At 46.4% G+C, this 26,430-nt stretch overlaps 1 protein-coding gene across 12 annotated transcripts in view; it reads left to right on the top strand.

Annotated features, from left to right (window-relative positions):
- ATG13 (autophagy related 13) overlaps positions 1–24,893 on the top strand; it is a 42,176-nt gene extending 17,283 nt beyond the window's left edge. For 4 of the 12 annotated variants that reach the window (XM_008543048.2, XM_008543055.2, XM_008543067.2 and 1 more), the window contains 17 exons: positions 2,655–2,736; positions 3,704–3,784; positions 4,218–4,337; positions 7,518–7,564; positions 8,698–8,838; positions 10,046–10,086; positions 10,864–10,960; positions 11,286–11,384; positions 12,151–12,244; positions 15,315–15,413; positions 16,168–16,278; positions 16,683–16,819; positions 18,806–18,920; positions 19,482–19,559; positions 19,759–19,875; positions 20,676–20,804; positions 22,580–24,893. In XM_008543048.2, coding sequence (XP_008541270.1) covers positions 2,668–2,736; positions 3,704–3,784; positions 4,218–4,337; positions 7,518–7,564; positions 8,698–8,838; positions 10,046–10,086; positions 10,864–10,960; positions 11,286–11,384; positions 12,151–12,244; positions 15,315–15,413; positions 16,168–16,278; positions 16,683–16,819; positions 18,806–18,920; positions 19,482–19,559; positions 19,759–19,875; positions 20,676–20,804; positions 22,580–22,657 — 1,653 coding nt within the window. In that variant the 5' untranslated portion in view covers positions 2,655–2,667 and the 3' untranslated portion in view covers positions 22,658–24,893. The remainder of the gene's footprint in view (positions 1–2,654; positions 2,737–3,703; positions 3,785–4,217; positions 4,338–7,517; positions 7,565–8,697; positions 8,839–10,045; positions 10,087–10,863; positions 10,961–11,285; positions 11,385–12,150; positions 12,245–15,314; positions 15,414–16,167; positions 16,279–16,682; positions 16,820–18,805; positions 18,921–19,481; positions 19,560–19,758; positions 19,876–20,675; positions 20,805–22,579) is intronic. The other 8 variants (XM_070565018.1, XM_070565016.1, XM_070565019.1 and 5 more) reach the window with 2 other exon arrangements.
- Positions 24,894–26,430: the final 1,537 nt, after the last annotated feature.

Raw genomic sequence — 26,430 nt, forward strand, 5'->3', positions numbered from 1 at the left:
GGAAGCTGTAGGCAGCCTCACTGCAAGTCAGGCATCCTTTGTGATTGGTTAGGGGCACATGTTTGCCTTCTCTGGCGGGTCCTAAGTTGGAAGCAGGGACGAAAATTAGGGAAGCTGTCAATTATTAATCAAGTCCTGGCTGTTTGGGGCCAATTTTTGTAGAGGTTATTGTTTGGCTTCCTGGACTAGTTGCTAGAGATAGTCCGACTTCCTTGACTGGTTACGTTAGATAGTAGGTTGGCTTCTTGGGCTCGTTAGTGGAGATATAAGGTTGGCTTCCTGGGCTTGTTTCTCCAAGTTGTGGGTCAGAGCTCTATTTTTATACGTGTAGTCTGACCAGCATCTGTTAGTGTATTCAGACTCTCATGAAAAGAAACAGATTCCATAAGAAAAGCAAGCCACAGACTGGGAGAAGATACTCACAGTACATATCCAACAAAGTGCTTATGTCCATTATACATCTTTTAAAAAGTCCTACAGTTCAGTAAGCCAAGGCAACCTAATTTTTTAAATGGGCAAAAGGCTTGAACTAGCACTTCACAAAAGAGGATATCCAAATGGCTAATAAACATATGAAAGGTGCTAGTAGGGGAAATCCAGTGTCATTTGATCACTAATTTAATCATTAATCATTTAATGCAGATTAAATGAGATGCTACCACACTCCTTACCAGGATGGCTGAAGGTACAGAATTAGCCGTACCAAGTGGTGGTATAGATGCGGAGCAACTGGAACTCCCATACACTGCTAGTGGGGGTGAAAATTGGTTCGGATTCGGGAAAACTGTTTGGCAGTGTCTGTTATAGCTAAACATGTGTGTGCTCGGTGACCCAACATGAACGCCCCTGGCTTTACATCTGACGGCACTGAGTGTTGGTGTCCCCCAAAAGAATCATACAAGACTATAATAGCTAAAACAGGAAACAACCCAAATGTTTATCAACAGTGGAACTTATAAATAGATTGTGGTGTATTCATAAAATGGCATGTTATGCACAACCAGAAGGACCTACAACTGGAATATACAACTATGTCCTGGGGGCTTTGGGGAGAAGAAGAAGAAAAAAGAAAGATTGGCAACACATGTTAGCTCAGGTGCCAATCTTTTAAAAAAAATGGAGTGTTACATAGCAATGAAAAAGATTAAACTGTTACATGCAACATTATAAATGAATCTTACAGACATAGTGTTGTTGTTGAATAAAGGAAGCTACACTCAAAAGAGTTAATACTGTTTGATTCCACTTATAAAAAATTCAGACAAAATTTATCTGTGGTGATAGAGATCAGAATAATGGTTACCTTTTGGTGAGTTTCTTGACTGAAGGGACACAAAGGAGCCTTCTAGATTATTGGAAGTGCTCTATAACTTGATCTGGATTGTAGTTATATGGGTTAATAAACATAAAAATATTTATTGAGCTGTATACTCAAGATTTGTGCATTTTACTGTATGTAAGTTATACCTCAATAAAGAACAGTGGGTTTGGTTTTTTTTTAAACTTTTACAGTCATGCACCATATAACGATGTTTCGGTCAGCAGTGGACCGCAGGTACAATGGTGTTCCCATAAGATTAGTACCGTATAGCCGAGGTATGTAGTGGGCTGTACCACCTAGGTTGTGTAAGTACACTCTGATGTTTACATGATGACAAAATCGCCTAATGACACATTTCTCAGAACATCCCTGTTGTTAAGCGATTCATCACTGTGCTAGAGTTTTAGCCTTGACCCCAGGCCTGAATTATTGCCAAGGACCTAATTGGTTTCCCTACTTTTCATACTCAGAATTATTCTACAATATGCCAGCTAAGCTATCCTTCAAAAGCACCGTTTGGATGATACTAGAGTCTGACTGTGTGACTTCCTCTCCTCAAAAGCCTTGAGGGGGCTCCCGTTTCTGCAGTACTAGATGCAGATAAGGCTCTGGCATTGCATTCAAGACTCTCCTAGTCTGGCCCCAGCAGCCATGCTCCTCCCCCATCCATACACAGTGCTTTGGAAAACCGGAATACTTAAAAATTCCAAACCATTTTGTTCTCTATTGCTTATATTTCTTTGTTCATACTCTTCTTTAAGTGCTTTCTTCCTCATGCCAGCCTTGAGGGGCTTGTTACAATGTGCTTCATGAAATCCAGGAATCCTCTGAAATTATATCCAAACGTTTCTATGTATGTGCATTTTTCTGGAGAAAGGGCTTGTCTTGACATCGGATTCTCAAAAGGGATCCGTAAACCCCCAAAAGTTAAATTGATTTAGTGGCCTTTTGAAGGAATGTGAATTAACTCATTTTATGTTTTAACAAAGTTTTTGTCTCATTAAAACATAGTCTTCAACACGCTGGGTCATAAAACATTTTTTTAATAAAGTTATATTTGAAACGTAAAGTTTCAGATTCAGTCAAAATGGCTTGTCCTCATCCATTTTTTAGGCCCCTAGATTTAGGTTTTTGTGTGGAATTTTTTTTCCTCAAAAGATAGTATCTTAATATTTTTCACTTTGGTATCTTTAGTTAGGGGAAAAAATTTTTTCCCCTCCTACATGACTGTTCATACGGCTAGTAGACAATACCATCTCTGTATGCTTTGATGTAGCAATCTCTTCTAAAAGATATTAGTCACATTTTTCAATGATTTTTTTGTTTGTTTTAGATACCTGTAGGCAATGGAAACTGATCTCAATTCCCAGGACAGAAAGGACCTGGACAAGTTCATTAAATTTTTTGCCCTCAAGGTAACATATGCATTCTCTTGAGCCTAGAACTGTTAGAAATAACTTCCATGCGTCTCCATTTTTAGAAATACAGCATAACAGCTTGCAGCTTGCCCATTTTAAGGGATACTTCTGTCTGTTGTAAACCAAACTGTGAGGTTTGGGGGCGGTACTGGGGGTGTAACTAAAAAGTAGCTTCCAATTTTCCACAGCTACTTGTTCAAAAAAATTTTTTTTTGCAAGGCTGTTTCCAGAAATGTCAAACTGTTATGCCAGGTTATTGGCACAGTATGTTCCCTTGGGGTGGGAACAAAGACAGTGGATGGAATGGACAGCATTTTGGGCATCTTTCCCTAAGCATCAACCAACTCCAAAATGTCTGACTTTCATTTATTCTTCCCTTCTGGGTAAATGAGAAATTATAACTGAATTTTGAATACTTTAGAAGTTACATTTTTCTAAATCTAGAAATCATTTCTACCTCCATCGCTCCTTCCTCTCAACTATTGCCATGTAAGAACCATCCATGCAGTAGATTCTGGTTGTAAAATTAGTTGGAAGACTTTTACCATATGGGCCGAATGATATGAATACTTGTAGAATCCTTGGTTGAGATCTACTATGATTACATAAGTGTATGGCAGGGGATATTTAAGCCTAGGGTTGGACTTGTTTCTTTGTGAAAGTCAGAGCCACCACGTGCAGCTTTCCCTCTGCCATGTGAGAATATTACAGAGTCCAAGCCTCAAACTATAGTTCCTCTGTTTGGGTGACACTCTGCTCTCAGGAATATTTACAGTATTATTTTTGTGTAGTGTTTTTTCTACCTGTTGTTGAGCATTTTAAATTCTACCCTTTCCTGAAGTACGGTTATGATCATTGGCACCTTTTTAACCCTGCGTTGGGAGGGTTTTCGCCCTGATCAGGAGCCGAGTCAATTTGCTAAGACTTTTCAGCTTTGATTTTTTTGTTTGTTTGCCTTTTTTAGACTGTCCAAGCGATTGTCCAGGCTCGACTTGGCGAGAAGATTTGTACTCGTTCATCTTCATCCCCAACGGGCTCAGACTGGGTAAAATTCCTGCTCTTTGCTAAGGGACATCCTGTAGTGCTTGTCACAGGGAGTCACAGTGCAGCAATAAGGAGTGCTGTTTATAGTATTGCTAAATCACAACAGTAAAATATCTAATTCCGTTTGATCCGTTCACTTGGAAAGGATGTTCTTCATCGAGTGTTAGGCGCCTGTTTATTTGGTTCTTGACATTCTGCTCTGATAGGTGGAAAGCTTAGTCTTTACCAGAGAAAAGTATCTTGTTAACTAGTCTTTTTAATAGGTCATTAGCTTTTCCACCCTGAGTGTTGGGGCTTTGATGCAGGGTCTCTCCTCTGGGGAAGGGAGAAGTGAATGAATGTCCGTGTGCGGTACCCAGCATACAGTCTCACTATTTGATGTCTCCAGAATGTTCCTTGTGGTGATTTGACACACAGTCCCCTTGGTTTTCTAGTTCAATTTAGCCATCAAAGACATCCCGGAGGTCACACATGAAGCCAAGAAGGCACTGGCGGGGCAGCTGCCTGCCGTTGGCAGATCTATGTGCGTGGAGATCTCCCTCAAGACTTCTGAGGTAAGCCTCGGGCCAGGCTGGCGTCTTAACTTGGCACTCACACCTCTCACAGTCTGGTTCCAACTCAGTCTCATTCCTGCCCCTTCCCTCTCTGAACGTCTCCTCGCTCTCTGAGGCGGTCCCAGCCTTTGCACTCCCGCCGCTTGGAATGTGCGCTTCACCCTCATCTTCATTTGTGTCAGCTGTGGATGCGCTGTTTCTACTCATCCCTCAGGGCTCAGTGCTCTGGAAAATCTCCCCCTTCTAGTGGGAGAGGTAGCTACTCTCTTTACACTCCCATGTGCTGTGTTTATATTTGTTTCTAGAGTATAACCTGCTGTATTGTGATTTTTTTTTTAATGTGTTTTTGCTCACCTTATTCCATGTTAGGTTTGAGGCAGATATTATTACTTGTATGTTTATTAATCTGTTTCCACTACAGGATTGTGAGACTGCATGGTATAATAAAAGGCAGGTGCATCATCATCGCTAATCATCAGGGAAATGCAAATCTAAGATATCACCTTACACCCGTTAGATTGGCAAAAACATCCAAAACCAAGAGTGACAAATGTTGGAGAGGTTGTGGAGAAAAAGGAACCCTCATACACTGTTGGTGGGAATGCAAACTGGTACAGCCACTATGGAAAACAGTATGGAGATTTCTCAAAAAGTTAAAAATAGAAATACCCTATGACCCAGCCATCGCATTACTGGGTATCTATCCTAAGAACCTGATATCAGAAATCTCAAGAGTCCATTGCACCCCTATGTTCATCGCAGCATTATTTACAATAGCCAAGACGTGGAACCAGCCTACATGCCCAGAAACTGATGATTGGATAAAGAAGATGTGGTATATATACACAATGGAATACTACTCAGCCATAAAAAAAGACAAAATTGGCCCATTCACGACAATGTGGATGGACCTCGAGGGTATTATGTTAAGCGAAATAAGCCAGTCAGAGAAAGACGAACTCTATATGACTCCACTCATAGGTGGAATTTAGTATATTGATAAGGAGATCTGATCGGTGGTTACCAGGGAAAAGGGGGGGGTGGGGGGAGGGCACAGAGGGGGAAGTGGTGTACCCACAACATGACTAAGAAAAATGTACAACTGAAATCTCACAAGGTTGTAATCTATCATAACATTAATAAAAAAAAAAATAAAAGGCAGGTGCAGTTTGGAGCTACACAGACCCAAGTTTAGATCCCACCTGAGTGACTTTGGCTTGATTACTTAACGCCACTCCAACCAACACCACCGAAGTAACACAACGCTTCACAGGGCTACAATATTTTCTTATCTAATCCTTTTTGTAAAGTGCCTAACGTAACATGATCATTATGTGTTCCTTTTCATGCTTTGCACTTTTTTTTTTTTTTTTTTTTTTGCTGAGGAAGATTTTCCCTGAGCTAACAACTGTGCCAATCTTCCTACATTTTGTATGTGGTCACTGCCACAGCATGGCCACTGACAAGTGGTGTAGGTCCACACCTGGGAACCAAACCTGGCTCCTGAAGTGGAGGGCACCCAACTTAAACACTGGGCCACAGGGCTGGCCCCCCTACTTTACGCTTTTATTCTTAAAGTCAGCAGCTGTGCCACATCTTACTTATCTTTGTAGTTCTTCCAATTCTTTTTGAAATGAAGCAGGACATACCTAATCATCTCTTTCTAGCACAGTGCCTGGGATGGCACGTAGTAGCTCTCAATGACTTTTGTTGAATGAATGATGCCAATACTCATTCCATTGAAACCTTAGCACCAAATAAAGCAAGACTTCCTATTCTTCTTTATTGACTTGCCAGTTTATATTATGAATTATTTTCCTTGGTGACCTATAGGGAGTCCAAAAGGAGTCCCTAGAAGAACTCCTTCCTACCCCCGGCGTCTGTGACATCTGACTGTGAACTGTTGTGATTGTCCTAGAGAAGCCACACCAGCTAGTCCTAGATACTGCTATCCAGTCATCCCTTGATTTTTGGTGGGGAAATTCAAAATTCATCATTTAAGAGTGAGAGTATGATGAGAAGGATATGTTAAGGCTACGTATTTAAGTTTGATCTACAAGTAACGTTTAGTTCTCTGTTCCACACGCTGACCCAAGCCTACTCCCGAACCTCTTCCAGCTGCTTAATAACAAGCTTGCTTGTGTTCAAACGTATGTGACTGTCCTTCTCACTGAGTGACCACAGGCGTGTTACAGGCTTGAGGAATTCTGCCTTTAATCTTTTCTTCTTCTTTCCCACCCACTGGACTAAGTCTGTTCAGAGTAACACATAGGGAGCCTGAACAGTTTGGTTAAAGACATCAGACAGCTAAAAAGATTTTTAAGTAAGGAGCTTGTTAAGGTATTCCTTAACTGTGGGTGTCACCTAAAAATATCCCCTACAGAATTGGAGGGCAAGGCTCTCTCCATAGCTTGAAGTGTCGGCCTTTCTGAAGAACGATTTGGATATACGTGCTAAAAGTCTCAGAAGCATGAATACTCTTTGGTCTAACAATTCTAATTCTGGACATTTGCCTTAAGAAATTACTTCAGGGTGTGTACAGAGTTTTGGTCTCAAGTCTATTTATCACGGTGTTGTTTATAGTAGTCAAAAGTTAGAAACAATGTATACGTCCCAGTATAGGGGGACTGATTGGATAAAATGATGGCCGGATGGCAGAATACTATGCAACCATTAAAGATAACGTAGAACTTTTAATTATAAGGAAAATTCCATGCTGTATTGATTAATAGAAAATAAGTGATAAAAATGGCATATGTAGTATGATCTCACTTTTATTTAGAAAAGTGGCTGATTGGATTATAAATTGATAATCTGATTTTTTCTTTTTGCTTATTTATACTTTCCAATATTTTTTATTTTTTAAAATTATTTATTTATTTATTCTCCTCAAAGCCCCCCAGTACATAGTTGTATATTCCAGTTGCAGGTCCCTCCAGCTCTGCCTTGCAGGATGCCACCTCAGCATGGCTTGATGAGCGGCACTAGGTCCGCGCCCAGGATCCGAACCGGCAAAACCCCGGGCCTCCGAAGAGGAGTGTGTGAACTTAACTACTCGGCCACGGGGCTGGCCCCCTTCCGATATTTTTGTAGTCGTTATATAGTGCTTTGTAATAAGAAAAAAGATAATTTAAAAGAAACAAATAAAACTGAGATATCTTTCACTTGTTCCATCTACAGGGAGATTCCATGGAGCTAGAAATCTGGTGTCTTGAAATGAATGAAAAGTAAGTGCCCTGTCTTAGGATCCTTGGCTGTGGTAGCAGAGGACGAAGCACATGGCATCATATGAACAGCAGGACTTTGTTGCCAGTCCTGGAGGGTGTTCTGACCACTTAACAAAGCCAATAGGTCTTGGCTACAATTTGCTTCATGCTTGGCTTCCAGCCCGGGCAGAGATGACCTTCAGAGGGAGTGTCAGTCCAGAGAGACTCAGACACCACGGGAAAGGAGCAGAGAGAAAGCTGAAAAGGATTTGTTGTTTTCCCAGAGTACAGCCAGTTCTCTAATTAAATCCCCTGCGAGCGCTTGTAACGTGACTACTCTGTTTTGTCTGTTTTTCGTGTGGCAGACATCCAGTAAGATTGCCCCTCACTACTCCTTTTTACACACTGCATTGGTCATGGATTGGAAATGCATGTTATTTCCCTCCTCCATTTTCTTCTTTCAAGGCAGATTAGCTTACTTCCCACCTGAAGCTTCAGTTTTCAAGAATATATAGGAAAATTGAGGAAATGGCAACACATCTAAAGAAAAATCTTTGTAATAAGTATGTGTGGTGTGGGTGTTATTTTTTTTTATTAAATAGAAAATAATTGCCAGGTTATAGTCCAGTATTTTAGTACCAAGCATACTTTTCTCCAGATTTCTTGTTAAAGAGGTAGACAGCCCATAAGATAGTACATTGAAATTGTATTTTCACCTTCAGTAATATAATTGCAATATTGCTTTATCTCTTAGAAAGATAACTGCTTCAAAGCTAGAAAAAAATGTGTTCTGTGCCTTTTGGTGCGCTTCTGCCTGTGTCTAGTGCATGTGAAAGTGAAACTTTGGCTTACCTCAACACTCTGTGGATAAGCTGACAAAGAACTTAGTTCAGAACATGTTTTAATAATAAATTTAATCTTATGCAGTTCCAGCGCTTAATTTGCAGCCACCTCTGTTGACTGTAATACTCTGTGCATGGTGTATTTGGACTGCAAAGCAGATTATATTCTCTCGGAATTTATGAATAATGCTAACAAATTGCTCTCAGTCACTGAATGGAACGTGACTAATATCTCCATATCCGTTGCATTTCTGTTCTTTGTTTTCCGTTAGTCGAATAGGAGAATCCTGATGGTGTCTCTGTGCTCCTCAGGTGTGATAAAGAAATCAAAGTTTCCTACACGGTGTACAACAGACTGTCGTTGCTGCTGAAGTCTCTTCTTGCTATAACTAGGGTGACACCTGCTTACAGACTCTCCAGAAAACAGGGGCACGAATATGTCATATTGTACAGGTAAACGGCATAGCTGCTCCCCTTCTTGATGTGCTCCTCAGCCTCCTCGCTTGGCGCGTTGTCTGACCGGCATTCAGGTATTCTGTGACGGACTCTTGGACAGATGGTTGATTGGGTAGTTGGTGCTCTAGCTTGACTGTATCGTCTATCCATCCTCCCTTATGACCCTCAGCCTTGCCAAGCTACCAAGTTGTTCTTTTGTCTATGCGCAGTCCTGGTTCCTGTGGGATGGATTTTGAAGTCCTACTGATACACATGTCAAAGCTGGAAAAGGAGCCTAAGACTTTAAAACACTGCTAATTCAATTTGTTTTTCTTTTTTTTAAAGGTATGGTTTTTTTAAGGTATACGTTGTTGGAGCTTAGTTTTTATTCAACAAACCTATGTAGGTGTTTAGTTTTGGGTGCTATTGCTTGAAAAATACAAAAAATACATTTTAAGTGTTTTGTAATTCGGAATTTTAGCTAACGTAGGCTCCCTTTCCCAGGGAGATTCATGGAAAGGTTCTGCTGTTTATATTTTCAGAATACTCTTACGTGATTATTCTGTAGTGGAAAAGATTTTCTGACTTCTTAACCAATTTACTTTGGAATGACTTGTGACAAGCACGGAGAGCTCCCTTTAATTGAGGATCACTCTTCACAATCTTGTACCTTCTATTGTATATGTGAATGTTGCTAAGAGACTAGATCTTAAAAGTTCTCATCACAAGAAAAAAAGTGCTATAACTATGTGTGGTGATGGATGTCAACTAGACTAATTGTGGTGATCATTTCACAATATATATAAATATAGAATCATTGTGTTATACACCTGAAACTAATATAATGTCCTATGTCAGTTATACCTCAATAAAAAAATATCTAGTACTTTCTAATAGTAGTCCCAGATCTGTTTACCAATTTTATTCATATATTCTTTATTTTCCAGTGGGTATACTTTAAAAACACGTTGCAGGAATGGGAAGAAGAAACTTAAATAGCAGGTTCCACTTAATTATTGTTTTCCTCATTTCTTAACCAAGCTTCTCCATGCACATTCCCATGCCTGCACCGTAATTGAAGTGGTAGCATTTTCACTCCGTTAAAGGAGATGTTCATGCAGATGAGAAAAGAAGGGTTTGTTTTGTTTATTTTGTTTCTAGGTAGTTTGGCTATAGAGGCCCTTGGAATAAACAATCAGGTAACATTTCTATTTCTTCCCTACAGAATATATTTTGGGGAAGTTCAGCTGAATGGCTTAGGAGAAGGTATGTAATAAGGTTGAAAACATCTGTAGTGTTAAGAGCGCTCCTGACTTCAGAGGTGGGCTTGGATGCTGCCTGTAATAATACATAGCTTGTGATTTTAATAGGTATGATCCAAGAAAGGGAAAGACAGGTAGGTGGTCGGAAGAGCTGCCGGGGAATGACTGAGTAATCTTCCCCAAAGCTCCAGTAACTCAGTATTCTTTTTTACTCTTTATGCGTTTGTCTGTTTTCCTGATTTTCTACGTTTCTGATGAGCATCAACAATTTTGAAAACTTGGAAATGAAACCAAGAAAACCAGGAAAGCTTTGTTGGAAGTCTCACTTGCAAGGCCCTGGCTCTTCTAGACTTAGTTCTGGTGTGGCAGCTTGGGCGGGAGTGTAGTTACTTCATAAATTGAGGCGCTTGTGTGGTAAACTCCTCGTGCCCCTTTGCTATCTCACTGGACATGTGACACACCCGGGCAGGGTTGGTTAGGACTTGCTCAAGCTTTAGGACTAATAATCGTTTTACCTCTTTGAAGGTAATTTTATCTGGAAATAGAATGCTGTTTCTTCTGCCAGTATTAGGTCAATATAGGATAAATTGAAAGAAAAAAATACATATATATGCACATACATACATACCCCCACACATATATATGAAATGGAGGCTTCTGCACTCAAGATGCTAAGTGGGTGCCAGAAATTGTACTGTAGGCTGAATGATTCAGGAAGAGACAGACTCGGGCAGTGCCAGCGTCCTCTGGAACAGAGCTCTCCATTTGTCTTTTCTCCTAGGTTTCCAGACAGTCCGTGTGGGGACTGTGGGCACCCCTGTGGGCACCGTCACTCTTTCTTGCGCTTACAGAATTAACTTGGCGTTCATGTCCACCAGGTGAGGAAAGAACTTGGAATCCAAAAGAACTCTTCCAAAGACATACAAGTTTTTTGTCCCCAAACTTCGTGGCTAAGCCTACAATTCAGCTTTGCCATTGCTGAAGTCAGTCCCCTTCTGAAGAAGAAAATCACGAGAGAGACCAGTTTCCAGACTGGAGACTCTGAGTGTCCCAGCGTCAACAATGTAGAGCTGGTTGCTTCTATTTAGGGATGCAGTAGTTAAGGCCCTAGTGGTTCCTGTCGGTAGACATCAGGCCCTCTGAGGACTTCAGGGGCTAGCGAGGCATTCTGACGAATACTGCAATGTGCTTATTGCGTTACAGGCAATTTGAGAGGACCCCCCCCATCATGGGGATCATCATCGATCACTTTGTGGACCGCCCCTATCCCAGCTCCTCGCCCACGCACCCCTGCAATTACAGGTGAGGCATGTGAAAGGCACTTCCCAGCTGCAGCGGGGCGGACGCATCCATCTTGCACAGGTCCCTCGAGCACTTTTGTCAGCTCTCACTGATGGGCAGGGGGCACTGATGGAGAACCCCGTGGCGAGAAATGGAGTGGCGAGCTTCCGTTCTTGCTGCTGCCTCTGAGGTGCACCAAGACTTGAAGTATTCAGCATATCTCAGAAAATTCTTGGACAGTTTGGATCTTGCTGGTAGTGATTTGACTTTTGAGTTGATTTTACTTAGAGACCACAGGAGTGGTAGTAATTTGTGCAATGTCCTTCACCAATAATGGTTTTCAGGGCACCTTTGGTACAATTCAGTTATACGTCAGAATCAAATATCTCCAGGCCTAGATCCCAGAAAACAGAATTCTCTAGAGGCTGAAGTAGATGTGTATCAGGAATACTGCCTTTATGTGAAGGTCTTGTAAAGTTGGATAGCTTTGTCTTTGGAGTCTAGATTTTTGTTTCATTGTGTCTCTATTGCTGACAATTCTTTGGCCCCAACACTGGCCAGGCTTAAGAAAATACTCTCAAATGATATGTCAGGTAAGATGTTTGGGTTTAAAAAAAAGAAAACCATTGTCAACCTCTAGATGCTGCTCTCTCTCTCTTTCCGTTATGAACTCTATCTGAAACAATTCTCATCACAACTTTCATCCTTGTCAAACCTCGCTTTGTATCCTTTCTGAAATCAAATGCCATCACCATAAAATTCATGATTTCTTTTCCCCTCACTATAGAACCGCTGGTGAGGACACTGGAGTAACATATCCTTCTGTGGAAGATTCTCAAGAAGTGTGTACCACTTCTTTTTCCACCTCCCCTCCATCCCAGGTAGGGGAGACAGTTTCTGGGGTGGCGGTAGTTATTTGGTACATATATGGGCCTTACAAAATGGTGTCAGAATTTAGATACAGTCTCTTTCGGTGGCAGTGGTAATTGTTTTGAGGCGGTTATTTTGAGGGATGAGAAGAGCCTTCTCATCCAGCGGGTGATAATGCAATGTTTCTAGTTGTAACTATTCTTAACCCACAAGATTCTGTGTAACCTTTACCTTCCTAGGGACATCTTAAATTCCCAAGAAAAATCAGTGACAGAATTCCAGATGCATTCTGATACCAGAGAGGTACTCCACTTGACACTTGTTAATTTGCTAGCTGCTTCTCTTTTGAAGCGGTAAATATGGTTCCTAATAACAGAAGGAACACAAAAGGAGCAATCATTATTTAGCATGAAGTGCCAGTAAAAAACCCGCAGTGCAGTTTTTCTTAATAGTTGACACGGATTTCTGCCTAGTGCATTCTCTACCTGAACATTTTTCCCCATTAGCTTTTCCATCTGAGTCCATCTTCAGCGTCAAACCCAGTTTTGATAAAACACAGGCTCCAAACAATGTTCTCGGCTTCCTGGGAGGAAGTGCCTGTGTGGCCTTGCTGTGTAATGTACATGGTACTGAGATGCTTCAGCTAAGGCGTCATTTTTTGCCAGCTGACTGAACTTCAGAAGGCCACATTCCTTCCCTCCACCCTGAGTCGTTCGTCTGCCTCCTGGCCTGCCGTTGCCTGCTCTGCCTGCCCATCATCTCTATCATTCCCCTCCTCATTGACTTTCACATTAGTTTCATCTAGACCCAACTCAGTTCTGCTTTCCTTTAAACTAGCCCCAGATTACCCCTTTTCACCATCTTATTTTGGGGACCCAACAAGTTAATTAGCTATTCATAAGTTTTTCTTTTTTGTGTTTTTTTTTGTTAAAAATATTTGAATTTATTCCATCCTGCGTTGTTAGGAAATACTGGATTAAAGTTATCATTCTAATCTGTTTCAAAAGCATAAGTTAGGCACAAAAGCTAACCTAATGTGTGTGAAGGATGTTACAAAATCTATGGATCACTGTTATTTCTGTTGTCCCGGTTTAGAGTTAAAGAGGTTTTTGTTGTAAAGTTGCAGACAGTTTGGTGATGTGAGAACTGTTACTCCCTCTCTCCCCATCAATATATATAGGCATGAGTGTCACCATTGCTGTGGGAGGGGGTAGCTCTGGTACACTTACTGACGTAGAATAAGGTGGCGGGGGGGGGCGGAGCCATTTGTTGTTTGTGCCGTCGAGTTGATTCCGACTCCTGGCAGCCCTGTGCACAGCAGAGCAGAACCCTGCCCAGTCTTCTGCGCCCTCCTCTCACGTTCCAGCGCTCTATCAGACTGTGCTCCCTGCTGTTCACAGGGTTTTCACGGCTAATCTTTTCGGAAGTGGGTGGCCATGTCCTTCTTCCTAGGCTGTCTGAGTCTGGAAGCTCCGCTGAAACCTGTCCACCACGGGTGACCCTGCTGGTGTTTGAAATCCTGGTGGCCTAGCTTTCAGCCTCACAGCCACACGCAGCCACCACAGTATGACAGCCAGCAGACGGGGGGTGTGGTTCCCTGACTGGGAAGTGAAGCCCAGGCCACAATGGTGAGAGTGCTGAATCTTAACCACTAGAGCACCAGACTGCTTTTTCACTGTGCATATTAGTGGGAGTAGGTTTTTTTTATAATCAAAAAGTGAATATGTCAAGTTTAATGTTCATTAAACAGTTTTGTTTTACAAGTGGTAAATTCATAAACAGTAAATAAAGTTATGACTTCAGAGATAGGAGAGATGGTGAGGCTGGGCCTTAACAAATCAGTTTGTCTCTTTCTCTGACGGTGGAAATTTGACCCGACCCCAAAAGTAAAGGGAAGTTAAGTGGTTTCTGCCCTGATGTTTGCAAAAAGGTTTATCGACCTGTGTAAGGAGAGCCTGTCTTTTTCATGGTATCAGTTGCTTGTTGTGTCTCATAGTTTAAAAGTAGATCACACCAAGATCTCGTCAATACTGAGCACCCATAGGTGAGTCAATACTCAGCAACTCGGATCAAGGCTGCTACAGTTTGGTGTAGAAATATTCATTTGGAACCTTGACGGTAGAACAGAGTGAAAATCATTTGCTGTCAGGTCTCCTCATTCTTGTAAATATTGCAGTGGTTTTTTCCTTGGTGTAACCGAGGGAATTGCATAATTGTTCAGCAACTTCTGTTTGAGCTTTTGCTAGAGTCCAGTAAATACATGTTAATGTGATGTTTGTTTTGCCAACAAAATAAGGATCATTGTATCATTTGGGCCCAGAGTTGAGTCAAGAAATAGTTGTGGCCCTGAACCTGCTGCTGTGACTTAAGGCCCTGTCTCCAGTTCTAAGCGCTAACCAGCTCACTGGTGAGACTTGAAGAAGGAACAGCAAGTTCTCCAAGGCCATCAGGGACTATAAGGAAACACACACATGCACGCACACGCACACGCACACCTGCACGCACCCACTCAGCTTCCCTGGGATAATGTAGGAAAATATGCAGTCAGGTACGTTAGCTCTTCCAAGTTCCAACCAACAACTGTCAACTGTTTAAACCTGTCCCTGCAGATTCTGGGTCCCCGCAGAAAGGTCTTCAGCCTAATGTTCTAGCCTCGGCGTCCTCATTCCTCCTCAGCACACCTTGCGTCTGCTCTCAGGCCCTTCCTTTCGGAGGCTGTTCTCTGACATCCTCCCACCCTCTTGACTGAAGACTGACTAATGCTGGGTTCGGGTTTCCCTGTGTTGCCCAGCCGCCCCCCCCCCCCCCCCGGCTTGACTCAGCTTTGTTTTCCTCCTGCTCATCAGGGAGACAGGCTGCAGTGGAGCACCCTGGGATAAACGTCTCCTCTTCAGACTCTTCCAGGGGGTCCTTTGGGGAAGGCAGTCATGCAGCTTTCTCCCTGCTTTCACTCCTGACTTCCACTGTGCATTTCAGCCTCTATTGCTACTGCCCCTTCTGGAGTTTTTTTCACTTCTTTCTCAAGTCCCTTTTCTTTTTTCTTCTCTTGTTTCTCCTGTCTCTGTGTGTATCTGTGCACAGTGTGTGTTTACTGTCACAAAGGCACATTTTCAGACCCCTACTCCTGTGGTGACGGACACCCTGAGGGTCCCCATGGCAGGACTGGCCTTTTCCCATCAAGTGAGTCCATACTGGGAAGATGGGGATATAATGAGATGGCATCATTTTATTTAAAAGTTGTAAATAAAGTAAAGTACAGGGTATAACTATTTAAATGTCCCCAAGTGTTCTGTGGGTTATTTTGAGGCTTGATAATTGGTTTTTAAGAGGACACAGTCATAGCACACCAGCCCAAAATAGGATTTCTCTTTTGCCCCTCCTCCTACCATTGATGTGAAAAATACTGGGAGTTATTTATATCTTATTTCCAAATAAACAATCCAAGAGTGGCATTCTTTCTTTTTCAGTATACATAGGAACCCTCCCATACCCAGGGGTGATGGAAGGAATGATTAGAGAAGATGCCTTTTGTTTTAAAGGGACCTCAAGGACAAATGAGAAACTAGAATGACCTGGGAAAAACTGATGACTTTGGCTCCAAGTTCTGCGTAGGCTTGTGCTCCACAGATCAGCTGGGCTGGAAACCAAAACAGTTAGCTGAGCCCCTGGGAAAAGGGGGAGCAAGGAACTCTGGAAGCCTTTGGAAGGTGCAGAGCTGGGAATCCCAGTGCCACTACACACAAGTCTGTTTCCTTATCTAGAACGCAATGGCCTGGTCTGTCTTTAACCCTTCCATCAGGCCCCCGCACCGTGAGGGTGTGGGCTGGGGTCCGCTTCTTACCCTTCTACTGACCTGGATCATTAGTCATACTCTAGGATGGCCTATTTTTTTCTCCTCCTTTCCTCTGCCCCTCTTTGTTTTTCTCTTGCTTAGCTCTCAAGCTCTCGCCTTTCCTATCAACCTGCTGCTCTGGGCGTTGGATCAGCTGACCTGGCTTATCCAGTAGTGTTTGCTGCTGGCTTAACCACCACACACCCTCACCAGGTATCTTTAAAGATGGGAGGACTCTGGGGGCTCCTATGCTGTCTACCTTGCCCTGAGGCAGTGCGAGGCCTCTTGATACGCTGGCATTACTCCAAGTGTTCTGAAGCAAAGCTCTTCGTAACTGGAGGACTGAGGTGACTGAGAGGAAGGGGCTTCTTAGCCTTCAGAAAGGAAAGAGAAGCTGCCCAGTGTTTTCTCCTCTTTCCTTTTGCCTCTGTAGTCATTATCTTGCATGTCTCCCATTGACTGAGTCCTAGAGAGGATACAGATCCAAGGTTTCCTGCCCACTTGGTGGCAGCATTGGTGATGGAAGAGCTGGAAAGCAGATACCATCATGCTAGGTCGTAAGTTTCCCTCCTGACTGACACTGCCATGAGTCACTATTTTTCCATTCTTCCCCAAAGCTAATGGTTCCCGGGAAGGAAGGCGGGGTACCCCTTGCTCCCAACCAGCCTGCCCTGGGTGCCCAGGCCGACCAGGAGAGATTGGCAACCTACACCCCTTCTGACGGGGCCCACTGTGCTGCCACGCCTTCCAGCAGGTGAGTTCACGTCTTGGCTCTGCCACTGCTCAGGCTAGCCAGGAGGCCTGTCCTCCCCAACTCATGTGCTTATTTGGTATCAGGGAAGAGTAGCTGTCAACATCAGCTCAGACTTGGCATTTGTGCCCAGAATGTGGAATCCTTAAAGCTCCTGATAAGAATCTTATGCTGCAGCTGGTATGTAAGGAAGCTGACCATGCGCTTTGCTGCCAACAGCAGGGCCTGGCCTGCTAGACCCCTCACCCAGTGGAGGGCCTTCTCAGACATTTTTCTCTGGCCCCCAGATTTATTCCCTTAGAGTTGCTCCTCGTTTTTCCTGAAGACCAGAACAGGGTGTTCACCATCACCTTGGCATCGGGCCACAGTGTATCTTGGTGGTGGTTAGGATTGATGTTCTTTTTCTGCTATGTTAGCGCCTCATGGAGATCCTTTAGGAACAACTATTTTTCCTCACTGCAGTTTTTAAAAAATCTTTGTCTTTTCTGATGACAGAAATGATACAGTCTCTAGAATGCAAATTATCAAGACATTGATTAGGTAGAAAATGAAAGTTCTCATAATTCCACCCTGCAGAAATCACCACTGTTACCTCCTTTTCAAAGACCTGAGGGTCTCAGAAGGGTTAAGTAATTTGCCCAAAAGCACTTAGCTTGCAAAATGGCTGGGCACAAGCCCAGCTCCTGGGACTGCAAAGCCTGTGCTCTGTCTTTCCATGACACTCGGAGTTCTCCCATGGGCAGCCGAGGCTGTCTTGACCTGCTCTGCCCCTCTTGACTGGAAGGCCCCAGAGATCATGACGGAGATTGCCTGACCGCATCTTAAATGCATTTTTGGATAGTAGGAATTCCTGGAATTTTTTTTTTTTTCATTCCCACAGTGGAGTGGTGGGAGGGGAATTGTTTGGGAAGGTCTTTTTGTGCTATCCATCAGGAAAAATAATTACTTTCATTCCTGGCTTCCCAAATTTCCATCCTCTTATCCCTCCCCTGTTAGATAATCAAAGGAAGATCTTGTTAGTCATTTTACACTCATTTTCTGAGCCTCGACTCCTGGGGCATGTCTGGGAGTAGCTGAAGACAGGAGGCCCTGTTGAGGGGGTTCTTTACTAAATCCAGATCGTCAGAGCTCAGGGCTCCCTCAGTGCTGCCTGGAGTCCAGGGGCCACTTGGATTGCACAGTCCTCCTGCCCACCTGCAGCCGTTGGCCACAGGACCTTTCCTGTCGGCTGCAGCTTGCAGGGCTGTGTCTGCTGGTCTCACAGCCACAGGATGTCCCCTTGTTTCTGCTGCTTGGAGCCCCCATCATCACGTCATCACCATTCTGGAGGGCTGGAGAGGGCAGGAGTGAGAGCAGCCCAGTTGAAAGGCCTTGCTGAACAGAGGGATGATTGGAGGCAGGGAGCGGGGAGGAAACATAGTACGGCGCACAGAGGACCTCAGCCAAGCGATCTCGTGGGCAGACAAAGGCCTGGCCATCTAGAATCAAATTTGGGACTCTTGACTTAGAATAATGGCAATGTCTCTTGTGAGGTAAGGCTTAAGTTTAACATTGTACTGTAAACTGTACAGTCTTATGGTATTTTTAGATTAAAAAAGATGTAGAAAAGCTGAAACTGAGTCTGAAACAACTAAACTTATAGTTGTTTCTGAGAAATGCTTGCCTCTATGAATGATTGCCCTGTGCACGGTAACTGATGCTCCTCATCGATATTTCAGCTTAAATGTTATGTAAGCTTTACACAATTGTGACACTAAGTTTCACTCAGATATGCATAATTTTAGTTGTTCCAGGAACTCTGCTCTCAACTCAGAAGGGAGGGGGACAATGGCAGCAGCCAGACCGCATATTGGCATTTGCCATGTGGGTGGGCTGGCAGGGGCACCTCCTGCCCTAGGCTGCAGCCCCGCAAGACGGTGGCTTCACGGGGAGCCGTGGAGGCTCAGCTGTGGTTTGAGAGTGAATACCCACACTACCTTTCTTCTGCAGCGAGGACACGGAAACTGTATCAAACAGCAGTGAGGGACGGGCCTCCCCACACGACGTCTTGGAGACCATCTTTGTCCGAAAAGTGGGGGCTTTTGTCAACAAACCCATCAACCAGGTGATTTTTCTGCCACTGCCACCTGTGGGAATGTCTGAGCCCTTCGAGCGGGCCTTACAGGCAGGGCTCCTAACCTGGGATCTGTAGAAGTGCTGAAATTGCATGCAGAATTGTGGGAGGGTGAATATTTTGTGAAGAGGATTAATAACCTACAACACCCCTCCAGAAGAAGTTTAGAACTATTGTTCTGTGATCTTTTAAGCTTACGGTAGGAGAGGGAGACCAGACGCCTTTTAGCAGAAACACACTGCATGGGAGTGTCATTGTCTCAGCCTAACTTGAAATAGGAAGTTTCTCCTCAGCTCTGTCAGTGAAGAGCAGTTGTCGCTGAAGTACTCTGGGTCGAGCTTCCTGGGGAGCCCTAACCCCTGTTTCTGCTGTGGGCATGTGGTGGAAGGCAGGGGGAATTGAGGGGGTCTCCAACAAGACAGGAACCTGAGGGGTGGCATGGTCAGCCTAGGGGTGCAGACTTGCTGGACCTCTAGGCTCCTGGCAGCGTCTACAGAGGCACGTAAGCTGGGGGAGGCACGGGCGCTAATACTTCCTCCTGTGTCCCTTCAGGTGACCCTGACCAGTTTGGACATACCCTTTGCCATGTTTGCTCCCAAGAATTTGGAGCTGGAGGATGCCGATCCCATGGTGAGTCCACCACTGACTAAAGTTTCCAGGGAGAGGGTGCTGTAGTCGTCTTCGTCCTTCCTCCACAGACCCGTAGCCATGCCCGTTGGTCTATGGATTTGTGGCCCACGTTGGGTCCCTTACAAAACCCTTGGTTGTTAACGGTAATTTGCACCCAGAGTGCAGAACCAGCCCCTGCCTCTGCCTTTGTTTGAAACAGGTGAATCCTCCAGATTCCCCAGAGACTGAGTCTCCTCTCCAAGGCAGCCTGCACTCTGATGGCTCCAGCGGGGGCAGCAGTGGCAACACTCATGACGACTTTGTTATGATTGACTTCGTAAGTTGCCATCACTTTCCTAGACCATTGCTGCCCCAGGGGAGATAAACCTGGAGCATCCATTGCACTTGAACAGGACTTCTTCACAGGAATCAGATGGGTCGGCTTAGACAGGGGATGGGGCAGGTGGGTGCCCGGCTGTGCAGTTCATGTGGGCAACCTGCCCTCTTACTCTGCTTGGGGAGACATTTGGAGGCCCATGAACAATAAGGCATTTTGTGACCAACCATGTGGCATAGTGGTTAAGTTCGCACACTCCGTTTCTGCAGCCTGGGGTTTCGTGTTTCAGATCCCAGGCACAGACCTAGCACCACTCATCAAGCCACACTGTGGCAGCGTCTCACATACAAAATAGAGGAAGATTGGCACAGATGTTAGCTCAGGGACAATCTTCCTCACCAAAAAAAAAACAAAAAAAAACCCCACCAATGAGACATTTTGTGCCATGTCTTTGATTGAAATTCGTAATGAAATTCATCTCTAAATGGTGGTTTCCCAGTGGAATCCTGAATGGATAACCCTTTGGTAAGGAGAGGAGTTTGAAGGAAGGGGGCAGAAACCTAATTAGGGGAGAGGAATGTGATCATCAGGATTAGAATTCGATGGGCCAGCAGAGAAAGGTGTAAAGATGCTCCTCCTAAGATAAGCCTGGAGGAACCTCTTTTTTGGTAATTACTGAAAGGAAGGAGGGTTGTTTATAGCTTAACTCCTGTGGTTTTCCTCTGTGGTCCAAGGCAAGCTAAACTGAATCTGTTTTATTTTTGAAGACAAGCTAAACTGAATCTGTTTTATTTTTGAAGAAACCGGCTTTTTCTAAAGATGACATTCTTCCGATGGACTTGGGGACCTTCTATCGTGAATTTCAGAACCCCCCTCAGCTGAGCAGCCTCTCCATAGATATTGGGGCCCAGTCAATGGCCGAGGACTTGGTATGGAAACCCCTCCCCCTACACCTCATCCTCTGACCTCCCGTCCCCCTTTGGTGGTTACTCCTGCTCCACAGGCCTAGAAATTTCTTCCTGTTACTCCTCCCACCCACTCGCCTCCCATCTTCCCTTAACAGGAAAGAGATACTTTTAGACCATTATCTTCTTTTGATCACACTTGAGATTTGCATCGTGCCTGGGAGTCATTTTCTTGCATTTGCGTGCACTGACTTCCTCCTTTCCTCTGCACACTCCCAGCAGCACTGCCACACTCCTGTCGTTTGGTGCCTGCTGGCTGCTACTTGCTGGTGCCACTAAGCCACGCTGCTCCAGCAGCTCTTTAGCTTGCCAGGCAGATGCCGGTGGTCCAGGGTAGAAGAAATAGGAGGTCCTGACTGCTGGTGTTCTTGCCCTTTCCACGGACAGCCCGTCCCTCAGCTAGCGGTTCTCATGCTTAGCCAGATGTCCTGGGACTGCCTGTAATCACCACATCTCCGCTGAGGGTATTCCCTGTTTCCTGCCTCTGGAGGACAGAGGAGCGCCCTGCACAGCCACAGACTCTGGCTGCCCCACATCATGAGATGTCGGGGTCCCTCTGCTTGAGGTGGAAATAGTGCCTCCTGTATCGAAATTAGAGGAGTGGCTCAGGACCTGGATATAGCTGCCTCTGATCTCTTTAAACAGAAAAGCATGCACAGTAATAATAACATAAGGTAATAATATCCTTAGTAATATTAACATTTCCCGAGGCTTTCTAGGTGCCAAGCGTTTTTCTAAGCGCTTTATGTGAATCTTCAGTAACCCTAAGAGGTAGGTTTTCGTATTGTGCCGGTTGACAGATGAGAAAACCAACACTGAACAAATAACTTGCCTGTGCTCACACGGAGCCGGCGAAACGAAGCTTTGATCCCAGGGAGTCTGGCTTCTGATTTGGGTCTTTTAACCACTGCCTCCCGAACCTCTCATTTGAAACGTGCTTGGAAGGAACTGGACTCCAAAGGCTGTCAAAGTGACCTGCAGCCGGTTGCACCGGCCTGCCAAACCCGCCCGCGCTGTCCGGTGTGTCCGGGCCACTTTATAGGTTCTGAGGCAGCACAGTGTCCCACCTTTCTGAGTACCTTGCGCCTGTCAGTAAATCTGCAGATGCAAATTCACCAGTAGAGACAGACCACCTGATTAAGATCCAGTTTCTATTAATAGTTGACACTTGAGGGCAGTTAAACTTAACTCCCTGTGGTTCTCTTTTATGTTCTCTCTCAACCCGCCCACGTCAGCTGATGTAACGAGGCAGACTCCTAGGCTTCCCCGCAGGCTGCTGAGTCGGCATCTCTTGGGAGCATGGTTGGGATGCCTTGTTCCTGCGGGACTCTGATGCCCGGCACCGGGTGTGAAGAAATCTTCCATAACCTTTTCTTCATTGGTAGCACTCTGAACCTGCTGTTTTATTCTAGTGTCAGTCTAATCAGTGCCAAAGATATTTCACATGTAATTTCTCTGCCATCCTGTTGTTGGCGTGGTCCTTTTCTATCTCATTAAGTGTGTGGCCCGCTTGGGTTTCCTAGGCTGTTCTGTCCACCCTCCAGCCCCCACGAAACCCTGCTGGACATAAGCCCGCTGTCCGGTGCCTGTTCAGCTGCCCTGCCTTCCCCTGCTCTCCCAGCTCAGCCCTGCTGAGCCGGCTGTCTGCGGTGGCCCCTTCCTCAGCCCGGGGGACTGGGCAAGCTGCCTCTTCAAGGCCCTGCCTGAACAGGCCGCTTTTCTCTCTCCGCCCGGTACAGGACTCGCTACCAGAGAAGCTGGCTGTGCACGAGAAGAATGTCCGAGAATTTGATGCCTTTGTAGAAACCCTGCAGTAAAAGTTGGTGTCCTCGAGTACCAGCATCCCCTCTCTGTGGTCCCAGGAGACAGAGAGCCTCTCACTCATCAGCTGCTCGCATCCCTGGTCCTGCTCCAAGCCAGGTGGAAGGGAGGCTGGGGACCCAGACATCCCTGCTCTTGCACCTCCTGGCAGCATCAAGCCAGTGATAGCATTTGAGAGGACTGAACCTCTAGCCTTGGAGATGGGAAGACGGTTTGTAACAGAGGGGCCTCCACAGGGCCATCTGCTTACAGCACCCGTCAGCAACTGCTTCACAAAGGCTGTCGTCCCGTTCCTCCTGCTGCCACCCCCCGCCCCAGGTCTGCCCTGCGGCTGGCCGCTCGCCTGCCTGCTGTACCATCAACCGTTTGACATTCCAGCTGGTGGCCCAGAGTCTGGTGTGGAGGCAGAAAGAGGAAGGAGACAGTGCTGGGAGGAAGAAGGAAGGACTCCTTCAGGCTCTCCTTGTTGTTTCCTTTAGTTCTGGTATCTTCTTCCTCTCTCTCTCCCCCCTCTCTGCCCCTGTGCCTATACTTTTGGCAATATGACAGGCCTCCTGCCCAGGTGATGAGAACTCCAGAGTCAGCCTTTCCTGCCCTCGAAGGTTGTGCCGCTCATCCCTGAACAGAAGGTCCGAGCAGCCCTGGTGGCTGCCGTGCTCAGCTCCTCAGCTACGTGGGGAAACGATCCTAGGACTGCGTCTAGGATTCTGTCATTGGGCATCAGCAAAAGTTCTTCTCTTCCCTTCCTCCCTCCCCCTGTTGCTGCTCCTTGGTGGTAGAACACGCTAATTATTTATTACTTTGAGAGAGATCAGATATTTTATAGAGAAAATACGTCCGAGGTTAGATGTTTTCACTTGGGGAAGGTGGCCTCTCTCTGGGGCAAGCCTCCTCGGTGGAGGTTCCTCAGAGTCCGGCTTGCTGCCTGCAGATCTTGCTTCCCATATGTTTAGAGCAGGATCCAAGAAGAGGGCTGGCTGAGGGCAACAGAACCTCCCAGAATCGCTGCATTTGAACTGACAACAGGCTTTCCCTTGGACGTATTCCTGGTGAGAGCCTCGAGTCTCTCGGCTTCTGCAGACCTTCTTCTGGCCGCCCAGCAAGTCTTGGGTGCCAAATGTGATGACTCCCCAGAGTTGTGCCACATACAGTGCCCCAGGGCCATTGTGGCTGCCCTGCTGTGGCCCTGGGGAAGGACAGACAGGCCTCCTTCTGGGGTACTTGTTCCTCTTTCTTGGGGCTGAGTTGTGGGCTTTTTCCTCCTTCCGCCTGGGCCTGGCCATCACCGTCCTTTAATCCCAGGGTCTGTACACTGCCCTGAGGTTTACTGGTTGGATTGGTTCCTTGTGAAGAAACCAAAGCTGGGTATACAATTGACTTAGCCCTTCGGGTATCGTTACTTGAGTAAGCGCAGTGCCTAGCCTCCCCCACCTACCATTTGTCCCTCTCCCACTAACTGGTAGTCCTGGCCCAGGAGAGCTAGGCCTGCTCCCACCCTGGCCCGCCCGGGGTGGGCACTGGCAGCAGCTGTTCTGCAGTGGAGCAGGTGGCCCTCAATTGCTTGTTAGTAAATGCATGTGACATTGTTCCCACCTACAAGGCTGACCTCCGAGGGCCAGAGTAGGCTCTGTTGCTGTCTCAGTTAGGCTGAGCCCTGCCCCGTTGCATGCATTCCGCTGCCACAAAGAAATGTTCCCAGCAGTGGTGTCCAGCTGGCCCTCCTGCCTTTGGGCCAGAGCACACCGATGGCCTGCTAAACCCATCCAGATTTACCTGCAAGGCCCTGGTGCTGAGAAGGGTGAAGGCCTGGTACGTTTGATTGCCTCCCCCGACTGGCCCCAGGATCTCAGCTGCTGCCCTCCATCCGAGGCCAAGCATGGTGGGGCCTGTTAGCCATTGTCTTCTTTGACTCCTGACTGTCAGCCTCTGCAGGCAGCATTCTTCTTCAGGACCCCATCAATGAGAGGCCAGGGAGGCTGAGCCCTGACTTTGAGCTGAGCCTGGGAGGAGCAGAGCAACTGTCAAGGCCGGCCCTTGCCCCTCAGCCCTGTCCGAGGCCAGGTATGAGCCCTAGACTGACCCCTGCAGCACCCTGGGACAGGGCTGGGGCCAGCCACCTGAATCCAGGTGGCACAGGCCCTCCCGCTCCTCCAGCCTACCTTGTTTGGAAGTACGGAGCTATACTTTAAAATGTATTCAAGAGGTTTCCAATAAAAGTTTTTCTGTACTTTACAGCCTCCTGTCGTGCAAGTTGTCTAAAATCCTAGCCAACTCCCTCCCACTTCTGCGTAGGCCCAGGTCACCGGCAGGCTCTGTGGAAGGGGAAGAGCCGTGCGTGTGAGCACAGAAAGGCTGCAGAGTCAGGCAGGCTGCTTTGAATCTTGGGGTTTGGCCACTTCCCAGCTGTGCAGCCTTCGGCCCATCAGGAAACCTCTCAGAGCCTCCGCATTTTCCTTGGCTGTAATGTTCCCATTTCCGCGGCTTGTATGCAAATACTGAGTGAGATAATGTGTATGAAGTAGACGTGCATGTGAAGCGCACCCATAGCACAGTCTCCGTGAGATGGAGGCCCTCATCCTCAGCTCTTTCCCCTCTGCAGCACAGCTCACCACTCAGCGGGAAAGACAGCTGACAAGGCACTGCCGTGTTTGCAGTGGGGGCTGGGCACAGAGAGCGGGCGCCCTGAGCTGCCCAGCCCTGCTTGCTGATCCAGTGTGAGGGGTTGTGGCCGAGCAAACCAGACAGAGGGAAGGGGTGAGTGAAGCATCAGGGAGTCAGGCTCCTTCAGGTTTGCTAGCTGCCCCAATCTGACACACAGCTCGAGTCAGGGCACTGGGGGAGTCTCTGACAGCCATGGGGATGATTGCTGTGGCCCCCTGCGGGCTTCTGCGCAGACATCCAGCCCTGGCAGAGCAGCTCTTGCTTCCTAGTTTGTGCCCGAGTGGGAGGAAGGGAGCGGAAGGTGGAGCCGGCATCCCAGAGGAGAGGTGCTTCTAGAGGCAAAGGACTGCCTGTCCGACAGATCCAGACAACTGCCGTCTGGGCTGCTCCCCATCTCCTTCAGGCTGAAGCCAGGCCCCAGGGCAGAAAAGTGCCAGTTAGAAAATCCTTGGGGGCTGGCCCCGTGGCTCAGTGGTTAAGTTCGCGTGCTCTGCTGCAGGCAGCCCAGTGTTTCATTAGTTCGAATCCTGGGTGCGGACATGGCACTGCTCATCAAACCACGCTGAGGCAGCGTCCCACATGCCACAACTGGAAGAACCCACAACGAAGAATATACAACTATGTACCGGGGGGCTTTGGGGAGAAAAAGGAAAAAATAAAACCTTAAAGAAAAAGAAGATCCTAAATTCGACCCAAACCTGGGGCTGATTAAGAATGGGGCCCTGGGAGCCCTTGCTTGTTAATAAACAGCACATGACATTGACCATGATACCTGACCATGCAGCCAGTCAGGAGAGAGTCGCCCCACCCTAGCGTCAGGAATGGTGGAAAGACTGTCCCTCGTGTCCTCACCTTCGATTGGGATCCCCCCAAAAAGCAAAGTGTTCAGTTGTCCCATGCCTGCCGACGGTGTCCTCCCCCCTTATGCATCTCGCTGCACCCGGGCCCCGGAGGCCTGCTGTTGCTAAGGCAGGGCGGACTGGCTTTGAGTCACTCAGCAGAGGTCCTGCCAGGAGCCCAGCCCAAGTAAACAGCTTTCCCCGCTTCCCGCTCCCTCTCCTTGTTGCCCGGGGTCACTGCCCCTCTGTTCTAAACAGTCCCCCAGCTC

Source organism: Equus przewalskii, chromosome 11, assembly GCF_037783145.1.
Source record: "Equus przewalskii isolate Varuska chromosome 11, EquPr2, whole genome shotgun sequence".
NCBI lineage: Eukaryota > Metazoa > Chordata > Mammalia > Perissodactyla > Equidae > Equus > Equus przewalskii.